General features: G+C 42.3%; 1 protein-coding gene across 1 annotated transcript; it reads left to right on the plus strand.

Moving 5' to 3' along the window:
• Nucleotides 1-3,953: 3,953 nt before the first annotated feature.
• On the plus strand, nt 3,954-15,021 carry PTHLH (parathyroid hormone like hormone). The gene is made up of 4 exons (XM_036301592.1): nt 3,954-4,562; nt 4,757-4,882; nt 10,600-11,022; nt 14,548-15,021. The coding sequence occupies exons 2-4, from the start codon at nt 4,779-4,781 to the stop codon at nt 14,555-14,557; spliced, it is 537 nt and encodes a 178-aa protein (XP_036157485.1). The 5' UTR covers nt 3,954-4,562; nt 4,757-4,778; the 3' UTR covers nt 14,558-15,021.
• The last annotated feature ends 1,208 nt before the right edge of the window (nt 15,022-16,229 follow it).

Genomic DNA, 16,229 nt, shown 5'->3' on the forward strand with positions numbered 1-16,229 from the left:
GAAACTCTCTCCCTGTGGTCTCGAACAAGTACAGAGCTGCCTACTTCAGGAAGCCAAGAGCTCGGCCCAGCCAAGGGCATCGGGCAGGCATCAGTCCAGGAAATCAGGACTCATGTGCTACATATCCATTTTCTCTCTCTCTCTCTCTCTCTCTCTCTCTCTCTCTCTCTCTCTCTCTCTCTCACTCACACTCTCACACACACACACACACACACACACACACACACTGGCCAGAAGAGAAGACTATTCTTCAAACGTTTTCATGCTCATACTCATGGGGTTAGGAGGTGCACATGTGCTGGGCCTTGGAGAAGTGGTCCCTGGAGACCCCCATTTCCTAAAGACCTTCTCATCTCAAGTTGGCTTAGGTCCCTTGGGGAGAACTGCCTCGCTTCCCAGCTTTCTGGGAAAGCTGAACATTGCCCAGGAAATAGGGAAGGTTGAGGCTGATGTGAGACCCACTTTCCCAACGAGACTGATGCATGTCTAGTGCTTCTCTGGAGGCAGTTTCTCCAGATGTCAGCAGGGAGTCCTGCTCCTGGAAAAGGGAGACCCTGTTTCAGTCTTATCCTCATCTAACAACAGAGATTTAACAATGAAACACACCCTTTCCTACCCCTACTTGGGATTTAAAGGTATGACATCTCCTTTTTTTTGCTCAACCGTGGTGTCCACCAGCAACAGCCTCCCCTCCAGTCTCAGTCCAGGCAAGTAAGGGATTAGGAACTTATTGTAATGGAATCAAAAGATAACTTTACTTGAGCTAATTACACAAACTTCTGTATGTACACCAAGAAAAAAGTTTGGAGTAGAGAAAGGATGAATTTAGTTGTTTGGTTTCAGAGGATTTAAGAGAGATAGCCTGGAGCTACAGATTGGCAAATGGTATATCTGGATTCTTATTGGTAAGAAGATAAGGGAATTTCTGAGCCCAGGTGCACTGTTTTAAGAGCTATAGATACTTTTCTGATTTGCATGTTTGTTTCCTTGTTGTTTGGACTGAGGAAGAAAAAAGGAAGAAAGATGAAAAGCTAACCATAAATGCTTTTTTTTTTTTTCTAAATTGCAAGAGGAGCTATCCCTGGAGATATACATCAACCAGTTATTTAAACATGAAGTGTAAAAGTGCACTTAAATTTTTAGAAAAATCTTTCTTAAAATCGGACTCGTCTTACATGTAAGTGCAGTTCTCACAATGTTAAACTGTCTTCACATGGAATACTTCAGATGAAAGACAGGCCTTCATATCCTCCTATTTGCTAAAGTGCATTTATGTGATAGTAAGGCCTGAGCAAACATTCAGCGTCTATTGGCACTTGTTCTATTTCTAAGGGGAGAGAGAGAGGAGAGAGGGCAGGGGAGAGAGAGAGAGAGAGAGAGAGAGAGCGCTTCCTGTGTGAAGTCATCTCATTTGCATTCACATGTCCTCAGCATTATCATAGAGGTTACTCAGTAATATTGGAAACTAAATTATGATGTCAGAAAAGACCCTTTCCAAGAAAGCCAGCTAGTCAGGGTGCTGCTACTAGTATATAATGAGGAGAGTTTCTGCTGAAAGTAATTAACAGGGCACCTTAGAAGAGGTACCTGCTTTCTAGCTTTCTCATCATCGCCTTTTGTCAGAACAGAGGAGACTTCTTAAGAAAGTTTTTAATTATTTAAGATTTAATGTTACTTTTTAAAGAACAAACAAAAATTATTTCTGGAAGAGACTGCTGAGAAGATTCTCCCTTCTTTGACCAGAAGAACAGAGGAGACTGTAAATCAAGGGAAAGGTGAGGTATTAAATTATGAGGAAACTTTGGTATTTGAGTATATAAAGACTATTTCTTTCTCCTGTGTCTATATTTTCTTGTTTTGTGGGGGAGAGAAAATTCTAAAAATATTTGAGAGATGTTTTGCCATCAACACCAAAAACTTGAATGGGGGGAAAGAAAGGAGAGAGAGAAGGTCAATTTTGTTTAATTAGTTTTAAAAAGCAACATAAATCAAAGCAGTCTATTGATGTCAGTCTTTATAATGCCCTGAGAGTATAATGAATTTACTTACAGCATAAGTGATTTAATATTTTCAATCTTTGTTTTAACCTTTATTGGGGGAGGGTTGACTTTCGAAAGCCTAGCTAGTTTGAAACTTGGCTAAGTACCTTTGTGTTGTGTGTTTTTTTTTCTTTCTCTTTTATTGTGGAAGCAAATATTATCACTTTAATGTTAAACAACTTGCAAGTATTAAATGGCTCATTTGTGATTTACTTTTTTACAGATTTCCCCCTTCAGATCTAAGGATTACATTAAGGCTCCTGTGTCTTTCTGGATAGAATTTAATATAAATCAGAAAGTGTTAGAGGTTCAAAGGTTGACATTTTTTAGTCCTGTTACTTTGTCTTTTCATGCCATGCAAACAGGTCTAAAGTTTAGAAATTCTTAAGCTTTCAAGGGAAATTGTGGAAATTCCCAGCGATTTTTTTTTAAGTGGGAGGAAGCCAAGTTTTGTGTTGTGTGTGTGTGTGTTTTAAGTATGAAGTTTAAAGTAATCAAATGAGAGAGCAGCTTCTGAGAAAGTCCTCTCCCGCTCCCCAACCCAAACTAAGCAGCAAACGTGAACTGCTGGCTTGCAGTTAGGAAGGGGGAAAGGGCCCGAGGTGAGCGAGGGTGGGTGAGAGGGCGCTATTTCGCCCACCCGTGGCGCATCTGTGGAGCACCAGCCTCAAAGCCAGGCTTGATCAAGGTCAGGCTGCCTTGAGGATCTGAAATCTCAGTCACACTTGCCTTCTGGAGAGTAAGGAAACCTCCCAGTAGGGTTGTCTATCTAGAAGACAAACATGCCCCGAAGGCTTCCCAACCACCCGCGTTCACTTCTGAAAGATAGAGGCACCCTTGGGAGGGCGTTCGCGACCGCTGCAGTCCTTCCTAGACGGTACTGCCGGGTCACTCAGAGCCGTCTGCGTCCCCGCCCCATCGCTTTGGGAAGAGCCCCCTGCTTTCCCTTCGCTTCTCCGAGGCAGCGCGACTGACCACGCCAGCCTCGCCGCATCCGCGGGCTGAAGGGGCCCGGATAGAGTCGCCTTAGAATATGTAACCGGAGACCGGGGGGCATTGGGGGTGACAGAGTCGCTTATCCAAAACAGCGTGGTTAAGACGCCTGCTTGGTGGGCGAGAGGGCTGTGCGCGCCCCAGGACTGTAGGTTCTCCTCCGGCATTGCAAAGGGGGTGTCCCGTGCGCGCGGGTTTCCTTGGACGGGCTCCAGGTGTCCTCAGCTGTTCTGAGCAGCAAAACATGCCATCTCGACCTGAAGCCTGAAACCGTTTTTTCCCTTTCTACGCGAAGGATCCCCCCTCCCCAGCCGACTCTTCCCACTAAACTTGTCCCAGGAAGGGCCAGGAAGTAGGGCTCCCATCGAGCTCCCAGAGCTTTCAAGGGGGGGTTGGGGCTCTTTAAAGCCACAGGCCCACGGCCGGCGACATCCCCGAGGAGGATCCCGGGCGCCCGCGCTCTCCGCCCCGGCTGCTTGGCCTCCTCCTCGTCTGTCCGCCCCCGGCGGTCCCGGCAGCCGCGCGTCCAGCCCGCCCCGGGGCTGCGGCGGCGGCGCGCCGAGGTCAGTGGCTGCCCGGGCCCGTCCGCACACCCTCGGGGACCTCGGAGGGTAGAGCCATCGGGCAGTCAGGGGCCGGCGGGACTCCGAGGGGCTGAGCGAATCCGCCCCCGCGCCCGCCCGACTCCGAGACGGCGCGGCGGGGCTGGCGCTCCAGGGTGGGGCTCGGCGGAGCTCGGGGCAGCGTCGGGGGCGGCGGGCGGGAGGCGGGCAGCTCCTCCGCTTGCAGAGCGTTCCCAGCGCCGGGCTCCCCTCCGCTCGCTCCGGCCAGCGGGGCCCTCCGGCCGCCCGCCCCCGCCCCCGCCCCCGCGCCCTCGCTCGCCCCGCGCGCGTTCCTCGGGCGCCACCTCTTTGCGACTCGCTCACTGCTCCGCAGGTTGGCCTCCGAGCGAGCGAGCGTGTGAACCTTCCTCCGCTCGGCTCGCCACTCGCCTCCAACCTGCGTCGCTCGGCCAGCGCGCGTCCCCGCCCGGAGAGCGGCCGCCGCCGCCCCTTTGCGCCGCGCTGAGCCCGCCCTCGCTGCCACCTGGCCCTCCTGATCGACGACACACGCACTTGAAACTTGTTCTCAGGGTGTGTGGAATCAACTTTCCGGAAGCAACCAGCCCACCAGAGGAGGCAGACAGACAGCTATGCGTATATATGTGGGTCTCCCTGCAAGTGGCTCTGGAACCAGACGGCCCAGTGCGCGGAGAAGCTGACTGCGGAGGAGGAAGCTTGCTTCTCTGGTTAGGAGGGGCTCGCCCTGCGCCTCGAGCCCAGCAGAAGCGCCGGCCAGATTAATTAGCCATTGCTATGGGAGACGTGTAAACACGCTCGCTGCTCATCATTGATGCATATATAAAACGATTTCATTTTGGTTATTATTTCAGAGGAAGCGCTTCTGATTTTTTTTTTTTTTCCCTTTTTGGTCCCTTTTTGCCTGTGTGGTTTGGCAAAAGCACAGTTGGAGTAGCTGGTTCCTAAATAAGTAAGTGTTGAGAAGCTTCAGAGAAAGTTGCTTTTCTTTTCTTTTTCTTTCTTTCTTTTTTTTTTTCTTTGCAACTTGGGAGATGCCCTTGATGTTGAAGAGGCTATTTGAGATCCGGCTAAAAGGGGGAGCGGGGTAGTTCGGGAGATGGAGATTCCGGACTGACCCTTCGGGCCCTTTTCGCTCCGTCGCAGGTCCTGCCAGCGAGAGGAAACGATGCTGCGGAGGCTGGTACAGCAGTGGAGCGTCGTCGCAGTGTTCCTGCTGAGCTACTCGGTGCCCTCCTGCGGGCGCTCGGTGGAGGAGCGCGGCCGCCGGCTGTAAGTGCCTCGTCCTCCCCAGGGCGCCAGGAGAGGGCTGGGGAGGCCAGGGGGAGAGTCCGCCAGGCTGGGGCGCTGCCCGGGCTCACGGCGGCCAGGGATGCTCCTCGCCCGCCCGAGTGAGCTAGCGAGCGGGGAGGACCGACTACCTGCTGGGGGCTGAGCCCGGGTCCTCCACCCCAGCGGGAGCCTGGGGAACCTCCAGGAAAGACAGGCAAGAGACACATTTGATGTGAGTTTCCATAAGAGGGAGCGTTCTGGATTTTTTTTTTTCTTTTAACAGAATCTCCTCTAAGCAAAGATTCTCTGCCTCTAGTGAAAGAAAAAAGTTGCTTTCGGGGTTTGAAACCCTGAGGCATCCAAGAGGAAGATGAGGGATCCAGGGGAGCGCATATGTCTGTGTGCACGTCCGTACATACTGAATGTGGGTGGCAATTGGTGTGTGAAAAGCAAAAACCTTGCATCCACTTTTATAATGAATGACATAATTTTAAGCATATAAAATGGGACCACATTACATAATGAAGGCATATTATATAAGAAAGTAGTAACAACTTTGCAATGGCACAATTCCAGCTTTAGGATTGATACAGTTCAGCAACGCTGGCGTGCTTGGTTCCAAATGAGTATTAGGTGCGGAGACTTTTTTCTGGGAATTATTGCTAACAGTTCTTTAATCTGGAGCCACAGGTCTATGGGTGTGCACTGGACACTGAAAACTTGTATTCTGGCCTTCTCATTTGGTGATCCCTTTAAGGATAACTTTGACTTTAAAATAATCATCCATCTGAGTACACCAGATAAATATCACTCTGTTGTCTGACTGCAAAGATGGGAGAGTGGTAGAGTAATACTATCTTCGTCATCTATTGGACCTAGCTGTTCACTAACGTGTGTAACACTGTCTTTGGGTATCTTTAAACTGCAGACTCAGTGTTCAGGATGAGAAAACCATAAAGTCTGAGAACTGAGAAGAGTTTGCCTCTGGAGAAGGAATTAAGGGGAACTTTTACACTAACAGTAAAAATAGAAGCATCTGATATTTACAATCAAGTTCCTGGTGCTTCCTTGTGAATTCCCAAAGGGGTACAAACAGGCAACAGTTGTATACAGCCCCTTGATCTATTATTATGGGGGCAGAAAATCCTTAAATGAAATTACTGTAGACATGTCTGAACCTTGGCACCAAAATGAAAATCTATTATGAATTTCCTAAGGCAAATTGTGTAGAACATTGTACTGCAGATAAAGCTGCATTGTATTCTTCAAATCGACGTTTTGTGGATGTATTTCTGAAAATTATCTTCGGGCTTTTTGCTCATTTTGAGACTTGTATTAAATCCTGTTATTTAAAATCCATATATAAATATAGAAGAATGAATTTTTTGGGGAGAGTGAATTTTTTAAAAGCACACTTAAATACTGTATTTATTTGGCCAAGAAATACTGTCTTGGAATCCAGCCAATTTTTCTTTAAAGTTGCTTAAGAAATACCTGTTTTCTTTTTTGAGAAACAGTAAATGGACCATGATTAAATCCACAGTTATGGCATTAAAATAGTGCTAACTGTCCTAAAGGCTATTTTTAACTCTTTTTGTTGTTGTTGCACCTTGCAAAATACACATTTTAAAAAACCATTTAGCAGCCAAAGACTCTGTTATAGTTTTGTTTGTGGGTGAAATATAATATTGTAGTCAAACACTCACACTCAACAGATGGTTGTAAAACTACCACAGAACATTCTTATAATTAATGGCTAATAGATCATCACATTACAGCCATGGTTTTTGTTTGTTTTTTTCATCTGAAATCAGTAGATGAAGATGCTTCATCAAATTATTATAGCCAAATGGAGTTTAAAAAACAAGTCATTATTTTTGCATTGCTGCCAAGTAACAATAAAACAAAACATTAGTCCTCTATTATGCTAAATAAGCCTAGTTTCTTGAAAGAAATTTTAACAATGGATCAAACCATGTTACTTCCTAGTTACTTTTCACACCAAGTATTAGGGAAATTGCTTTAGATGGTTTTCTAACTAGGGGCTAACTTTTAAAGGAGAGGAAACTACTACTACACCAATAACACTGTCTGTTGAGCCATGCAAAAGAGGCAATACAGGTTTGTGAAACCTTTGGAACTGTGAATCCAAAAGACTTTAATTAATGAAGCTAGAGCATGAGTAGATTGGAGGTTGAAAGTCAGACCTATAGGTGTTACTGTCCAGATGAATATGGCTTGCAACAGGTGGCAACCTTTGTGTTTAAGTTAGAGGTGGAACCCCAACAGATTCAGAAATCTAAAACATCATTGGCTGTTCTGCTGGGGAACCAGAATGGGTCTCTTCCACTTAATGAAAAGCATAACTTTGGACTGAGTCATTTGGGTTGGAAGGGACTTCTGGTGAGTCATCTTAACTCTAACACCCTAACCCTGAGTCTTCCTTGTACCACAGAACTTTTCTTCTCAAACTCAGACTCCTTCTTCAGGAGCCTAGCATCGGCACAAACTGCTGCTTCCTCTGCTGGGAGAGGAATTCCCATCACTCTGTTTACTCCCCGAGTTCCTTGATAGTTCTTTAGAAATTCAATCTTCCCTGAAAACTCCCTTGAGGGTGATTTTTCTTTAAAACAGCTATATTTTGACTGAATTTAGAGTTATCTATGTTAAGCAGTTCCCCCACATTTTTACAATTTTTTTTTTTTACAATAAGCAAAGGAGACCATGAATATAACATACTTGTTTTTCCATGTTGGAGCTTAGGTATGTAATAAGTTCCGTGTGAACCACTGTGCTATGTAATGTTTACAGGCATATAGAGTAGCAGACTAGTATTGAGGCCATATTTACAACTTCAACATTTCAGGATCATCTAAATTGAAATCCTCCTGAATTTGAATGCACTACTCATTAACTATGTGTATCTGGTTCATACAGACTAGTCCTTTATCCTTGTGTCAGTTTCTATCTTATTTCGAAAAGAAATAGAACATTCTATGGACCTTATTCCTTATTAAGGAATAAAGATACTATTATAATTCTGATCCTCTAATGCAGTTGCCCAGTTAGACATTCATTCTTCACGCTTGTTTAAATACAGAAGTCTTTGAACCACTAAGTAAATTCTGTAACAACATTTCAGATTTAGCATTGAAGAAAAGCTGCATTTTTCTAATATATTAGCAATTACCCCTAACTGGCAGAGAGAACTTTTATACCTCACAAGAGATATTCTGTTTTAAACGGGACAATCATGCCATATTGTAGGCTTTTTCTGAGAGAGAAGGACAGAATGATCCCTCCTTTTCCCATGAGAACCATCCTGGGAAAGTGCAGGACTTGAATTAGGAGGGCACTGTGACTCACAGTTGACAGGCTGGCCAAGATGACAGGCATATATGCCAGTCACAGGGGGCATGAGCAATGTGGTTTGATTAGATCAGGCCAACCATTAAAAGTTTTGGCTTCAGGTTAAGCTAGAATGGGTTGTATTATACATTTGGAGAGCAATACAGATGGGGTGGATATCTGCCAGGAATCGAGAAAGAAATAAAATGACTAAATACTATAAAGGAATGTTGGTTAAGAACTTTTTAATGTGACATTTTGCTAAAAGATGCTTATTAAACTGCAATACTTATGAAATATACAATTATATTAGTCCTATTCTTTAAAAAATATTAGAGGATATGAATGTATTATACCAAAGCCTCAAATTTATAGGTTATTAAAAGTTTCCAGAATACTAACTATTGCCACAAAGTAAGTGAATTTTAATCTAGTCACATGTGGCACCTTCAAAAAGGAAGAGAGACTCCTTCATGCCTCATTTAAACCGGGCTCCTGTTAAATTCCTTTCCATTAAGTCATGTCTTTTTTTTGAACAAGCTTCATGGCTTAAAGTCAGTCCACGCACTGAAATACTAAAAGGAAGTTGGCATTCTAGCTAGAAGGTCCAGAGAAATAATGTTTTTTCATGGTTTACCCTTCTTTGATTCGCAGTATAACTAGACAATCTCTCATTCCCTCAGTAAAAATTCAAACTCTAGGTCTCCCAATTCTTTATTTTGGTGATGAAAATTGATGTTTTGGGGCAATAAGCTTGGTCTTCAAGGAAAGTGATAGATTGCTGTCCACTTGCCCATTGTCATGGTTCCCACCACAGGTTTTTCACTCTCTGCCTTTTCTTTCATGTTTTCTCAAAAAAACATCAGCGTCAGTAGGAGAAAGGGTTGAGGAAGGTAAAAAGCAATTGGTTGTGAATCAAAAGAACTCATTGGTGGGACCCTGGCTCTGCCTGGTTTCATTGTGTGGGCAAAGGTGGGGCATTTTCCTCTCTCTACACCTCACCTTCCCCATCTGTAAAAAGGAGGATAGTGCTATTTGTTATTGTCATATTTCTTTGAGGAGATAAAGAAGCTTGTACTAGTGAAAGCAATAAGGGACCCAGATGACACTGTGTCAGGAGAGTAAGGGTACATAGGATGTAGCCCTGTGAAGTACCCTTAGAGACCTTTGAAAATGAACCACTTTGGCCAGAGGTTTATGTCAATGGCAGACATAGGCACAGTTGACATTGGCATAATATGACTGACTAATGTATGTCATCCTTAAATATGTTTAATACCATATACACAGACTAAGAGAAGAATTCATGGGTGGATGGTTAAGCAAGAGCCAGGGTGTCACCTAAAAGAATTGATGATAGCAAATTAGGTTATTCTTTTTCCACTATATTTTTATGAGATTGTTGTTTAAATAGACTACATCATATATGTTTGAGGAGATACTTTTAAGACAAAGAACAAGTAGAAAAAGTGAATTTCTTAATTAAGTACTAAGGATAACACCCTCTGAAATCCTTATTTTTTTTAAAAAAAAAAAAGATGCACAGAAGAAATAAAATGATCTCACTTAATTTAAACACACAAAGAAGTCCATTTTAAAGAGACCACCCAGTACTTTCCAGAAAATTATGCGTGCTTTCTCTGACAGTTGGCCTTCACATATAGGTTCTTGGTAGCCTGTAGTCTAATACGTTAAAGTTCAGTCTGTTAGGCAGTTTCCTAGACAGGCTTCACTGCTCACTTTATCCTTCAGTCTTTGTTTGCTTTTGCTCTTACAGCTCACTGTTCTTTGAGATTCAGTATGATTATTTTCTTTATGGGGGAGCAGTGTGTGTGTGTGCGCGCGCGCACATGCGCGCATGTGGGTACACACACACACACACACACACACACACACACACACACCTGGGGCAAGTACTCAGGTAAAATCAGCCTCCTTTCTATTTCCCAGGCTAGGACTTCTGGATTTATTTCCCCACCACGACTCTGGAAAATGTAAAAAGCAGTTCAGTGGTTTCTGTCCATTTCTGAGAATAACTGAATCATATTTAAATAGAGAAGGAAGCACAGAAATCACTGAATCTGACCCCTTCCTTTTAAATAGATGGAACCAGGAGGCCCAAGAATGTTTGTGTTCTCACCCAGGTCACAAACCTGGTAAGCGGCAGAGCGGGTACTCTGAGCCACAGCTGTTACCTGCCCTTCCACCCTGGCCCCTTCCCTGCTGCGGGGCTTGCTCCTCTTGCAGCCGGTGTCCTGTATGGTAGCAACTGGAAAACTAAAGGGCATTCCTCCTGTCTAAGTGGTTTCTACCAACAACTAACATTTCATTGTTTCCTTTCTCTCCTGCTATTTTTTTTTTCCTTAAAGCAAAAGAGCCGTGTCTGAACATCAGCTCCTCCATGACAAGGGAAAGTCCATCCAAGACTTACGGCGACGATTCTTCCTTCACAACCTGATCGCAGAAATCCACACAGCTGAAATCAGAACTACCTCGGAGGTTTCCCCCAACTCCAAGCCCGCCCCCAACACGAAGAACCACCCCGTCCGCTTTGGGTCTGACGATGAGGGCAGGTACCTAACTCAGGAAACCAACAAGGTGGAGACGTACAAAGAGCAGCCACTGAAGACACCCGGCAAGAAAAAGAAAGGCAAGCCTGGCAAACGCAAGGAGCAGGAAAAGAAGAAGCGGCGGACTCGATCGGCCTGGCTACATGCTGGCGTGGCTGGGAGTGGGCTAGAAGGGGACCACCTGTCTGACATCTCCGGGACATCCCTGGAGCTCGCTTTCCGGTAACTGGCTTCCTGGCCCAGAGCCTCTCCTTTGCGCTCTCAGCAGGGGGGGGGGGGGGGGGGGGGGGGGCGTGCATCTTCCCTCTGCCTTGGCCTGGACAAACCTTCCTGCCCTCCTCCAGCACCCTGCCCCCATCAATCACTCCACAATTTAAACCTTGCAAAACCAGGATGACTCAGAATATTGTCTGACTTCAAGCACTGTCCTCCTGCCCCCATAGCATGGGGCTTTCTAACCCATTTCATCTCACTCTCCAACACCAATATTTTAGTACTCCACTAAATAACTTCATTTCTTATTCAAGCTTCCGAAGCGAAGGCTTACCTTCATTATTTGCTCAAGACATGTATTTTCCCCTCCTCTCACACTTTAACAAACTTTCTTGATCGTTTTTCATTTCTTACTTTTTTTTTCTCTTCAGGGGAGGACATAAAAGGCTTTGATATGCTCTACAAAAACTATAGATCAGTATCTTACCATAAATAATCCTGAGACATTCACATTTTATTTAATTAAGTTTATGTAATTAAATTTTATATTAAACATACACTTTACATTTATTTAACTTTAACTCTGGTTTCTACCAGTTTATAAGAAAAAAAATCATGATTTCTGGAAATTTTTAAGTATTGGCTTGGGAAGGATATGTTTTTCTCATGTATCTATTTGTCCACTGGCAAATTGAGAAAGTTTTCTAGGATATTGCAATAAGAATAATAAAACTTCACGGCTATGTGGCTGGTTTGTCCTTAGCTCATAGTTGGAGGTAGTAATGACATTCACAGACTTTGGAGCCAAATACCTTAGCTTTAAATTTGGGGTCTAAACGTTAAAGTTCAAAACCTTGGACAAGTTAGTTAGTCTTTCTAAGACTCACTCTCCTCTTCTCTGAAATGAAGATAATAATTGTACCAACCTCTTTGGGTTGGATAAAGATGAGATGAGATTGCATGGGTTAAATGCCTGTCATAGAGTAAACAATACGTTGCAACTTGTTGTTTTGGCCCTTTTAGGCATGGCTCTGATTGTTCACTCTACCTATCTGTTTTAGTGTGTGTGTTTCTGTGGGGCAAAGAAAGGGCAAATAGTAATTGCATTTTATAACCTAGAAAACCAAGGCACTCCCGGGTGAAAGGACCTGTGCAGTCCGGGGAACTGGGATAGGTGGTCCTCAGGACTGGATTCATTTCCCCACTTCCTGGCACTTAGGCCAGTGCTATTAGTGCTGCCCCTTGATCTATGCATTTCCACTGATAGCAGCTGTTTTGTTTTTTTACTTTCCAGTACAGCACTTCTATGGGGTTTGAAAGAAAGAGGAAAACAACACACAAATGCATCCTATGCAGCTAATGATCTCATTATTTAAGGGGTCCCCTGTTCCTTCTCCAGTTCTTTCCTCTCACTAGAGATAGGACCACAGAGTGAGGTTTCAAAGGGGAGTTTGAACCTATTTACCATCACGTCTCTCTTTGAGTTAAGTGAATAAAACCCAGAATTAAATAGCGTATAAAAGGATAACTATATTGGATTAGTAGTACAGCTTCAGTAATCAGTGGCCAGTGGCACTAGTGAAATCATTAGCGCAGTGAATGGCCTGTGCTGCCAGTGTCTCATGGATCTGTGAGGGGTAACAGGCCTTATACATGTTGGCTCCATGCAGGTATTCAGTGTACTTTAAGATATGATCCTAACTGTACTTATTTATAACTAATGCAAGGCCTCTATTGCCAGAACCTATTTTTATCCATCCTCTCTCTCTCTCTCTCTCTCTCTCTCTCTCTCTCTCTCTCTCTCTCTCTCTCTCAGAAACAGAAGTATACATACTTTTTATGGATTTTATACGTTTACAATTTGCAATGCTCTTAAGTATCCAGAGAATTAATGAAAATCAGCACTCGTCAATTCTTATTCCAAAGTTATCCTTATGTTAAAGTAGAGCTAGTAAAACTTAGGCAGTGGCCTAATTAAATCCAGACTTAGGACGGAAAGAAATAGAATGTTTCTGCTTCTCCTTTCTACTCCCTGGTTGTGAGGAACGTTCATGGAAAGCACTGTTTGTTTGGCAGCCAGATGTTGGCACTCTCCCAATACAACCCAACAGAGGTGCAGGGAAGAGTGGAGAGATTTAGCAGTGTATTGATGAGAACATCTGGGGCCATGTAAATTTTGTAGTACAAATAGAATCTTTTCAGAATAACTACTTTAAAGTTTTATAAGCAACTAAACGTTTATTATCCTCTCTTTAGTCTTTGCATTATTATATGATTATCTGAGAGGTCTGAAATGGCAAGCGATGAACTTTATTATAATAACTATCTTAGTTCTTAGTAGAAATTGCTGAGCAAAAACTGTCTGGCTTCTCTTCATGGACCACTCTGTGGGAAATACATAACTTTAAACTTAGGAAATTTTGATGTTGCAAATAAGATGTCCAGATTCAGTAGGACTCATTTCATTGAGAACATATGTTTTGCCTTGGTATATATAGATTTAGAAATAATATAAAAGTTTTCAGTATTCAAAAGAGCTAGGACTCCAAAGCATCACACATGTATAATAAACATACACATATATTTCTAGGTCATGTTTTATGTTTTTCTTGGCTATTCTAATACATGTCTTTATGAAAGGGAAATCAAAAGGAAGGATAACAAGCAAACTGACTGGGCAGTGTAAAATATATTAAATGATCTTTCCTTTGGCCCTTTAATTTGCTCCTTTTTTCTTTTCTAAGAAAATAATTGTTCAAAATGCGATTCATTCCATCCTTGCTTGTGCTATTTTATACTTTTAAATCAATTGATTCTTATTATCTAATTTAAAATAGGCTTTCCAAATTTTCAATGCAAGATCCATTCAAAAAACCAGCAAAATAATAAACAAATAATTCTATTTTAATTTTGGCTTCAAAAATTAAAATCCAATGACAGTTTCATTCATTAGTGTTTAAGGACAGTTAAGAAAATGATAGATGTCATCAAATCATTAACCGAACATAGTCTGTTTAATTATGCATCCTTCAACATATACCCTAGTCACGAACTTTTGATTACCTTCACAACAGCCCATTATCTTAGCAAGGGATTGGCCAAGTGCGAACCTGGAAAAATAAGACATCAGTGGATTACCTACACCAGGTATCACTGCGGAATAAACTTCTAAGCATGATGGATTGCACAACCTAGCCTTATTTCCGGATTCCCAAGTGTGTGCCTTCCCTTCCCAAACTTGCCAATTGTTAGCCTTGGAAAATCTCACAGGGTCTCCTTTTTCTGACAGAGAATACTTACAAATGCAAGCCTTTCCGCATTGTATTGACCATTTGGATGGATTAATGACTGTGGTAGAGGTTTTAGAGAGTCAGATGGAACCCCAGTCACCTCTTGTAAGAGATATTTACAAAGGGTCCTTAGATCTATTTCTATGTGATTCTATGTTCCTTAATTTATACCATTTATTTTATGTCTCTTCATTTGTAAGAATAATTAACCTATTTTCTCTTCTTCTTTCCCTTCTCTTTTCAGGAGGCATTGAAATTTTTGCAAAGACCTTCAGAAGACATATTACAGCATTCTGTAATAGTGAACATATGGAAAGTATTAGAAATATTTATTGTCTGTAAATACTGTAAATGCATTGGAATAAAACTGTCTCCCTCATTGCTCTATGAAACTGCACATTGGTCATTGTGAATATTTTTTCCAAGGCTAATCCAATTATTATTATCACATTTACCATAATTTATTTTGTCAACTGATGTATTTATTTTGTAAATGTATCTTGGTGCTGCTGAATTTCTATATTTTTTGTAACATAATGCACTTTAGATATACATATCAAGTATGTTGATAAATGACACAATAAAGTGTCTCTATTTTGTGGTTGATTTTCATGAATTCCTAAATATAATTATCCAACCTGATTTTCCCCTGTGCATGTAAAAATAGCAGTATTTTAAATTTGTAAAGAATGTCTAATAAAATATAATCTAAATTACATCACGACTCAGAAGGTGAATTATGTCCTGCAAGATTTATAATAGAAGGAACACACTGTAATTTTTACACTGTGTTTGATATGGCCTTAAGTTTAATATATTTATATTGGTACATAGTCCAACATTTTCACATTAGCTTTAAGTTTAAAATCACTTAAAATGTAGTTCATCCAAAATTTAAGTTCAATTCAATAGAATAGCTCAACTACCTAGACGTCATTTCATGAAATACGTCCAATTTGAAGTGAAGACAGGAGAGGGCAGAAAAAAAGGAGAGAGGGGGGGGGGGGGGTTGGGGGGTGGTCAGGAGAAAAGATTAATGACACATAATCCAGAGAGTCAGCCAGAGCTGGAAAAAAAGGGGGGGCGGGAAGAGAGAAACAGATCAGGAACCTTAAGGACAGGGGTAATTTTAACCAATGTAAAGTTTGATTTATGAGAGCTTGTTCCTATTGGTAACAATTACAAGCATAAGAGAGCTATTTGAGCATTCTACCTATTAATGTTTCTAACCAGAGAAAGGAGAGAGATTTATGTTTGGGAGATACGTGACAACTCAAAGGGCCTTCACTGTGAAGACTGCTTTCCTGTTCTACCACGGTTGCAAACCACATGGGCGGAACATCACATGCAATCCCTTTTCCATTTTGAGTATCATCCTACTTGTTCCTACCTCTATGTTCAACTGAAAACACAAACATCTTTCCTTGTACAGAATATTTTTTTCTGTAACTGTCTACAGCAGGGGTGGAGAACTTCTGGTCCGCAGGCCGTAGAAGGCCCACAAAATCATTTGGTCTGATCCTGCCAAGGCATTAAGGGTGAATTAATTCAATGTTTGACCAAATAAGGCAGACTAATTTTTAAGTTGATAAGTTTGCGTGGCCTGCAAATGATGTTGTAAATATCCAAATGGCCCTTGGCAGAAAAAAGTTTCCCCACCCCTGCTTAGGACACATCAGAAAAACAGAACAAAAAGCCTAGGAATCAAGCAAGCACATGTTCAGGAAGCATTCTGTTTATGCCGAATATCCTGGTAGATATTTATAAGATGTTTGGGAGGCACGAGAAGTCAAATACTATAACTGCCCTCAATACTCCCTCATTCCAGTGAGCAGCTTACAGATTCATATACATGAAACAACTAAACACTGTAGTCAGAAACTATTGAAATGATACAAAAATCTATGAACATTTTAAAAAGGAAAA

The sequence above is a fragment of the Myotis myotis genome, unplaced genomic scaffold (genome assembly GCF_014108235.1).
Source record: "Myotis myotis isolate mMyoMyo1 unplaced genomic scaffold, mMyoMyo1.p scaffold_m19_p_3, whole genome shotgun sequence".
In the NCBI taxonomy this organism is placed as follows: domain Eukaryota; kingdom Metazoa; phylum Chordata; class Mammalia; order Chiroptera; family Vespertilionidae; genus Myotis; species Myotis myotis.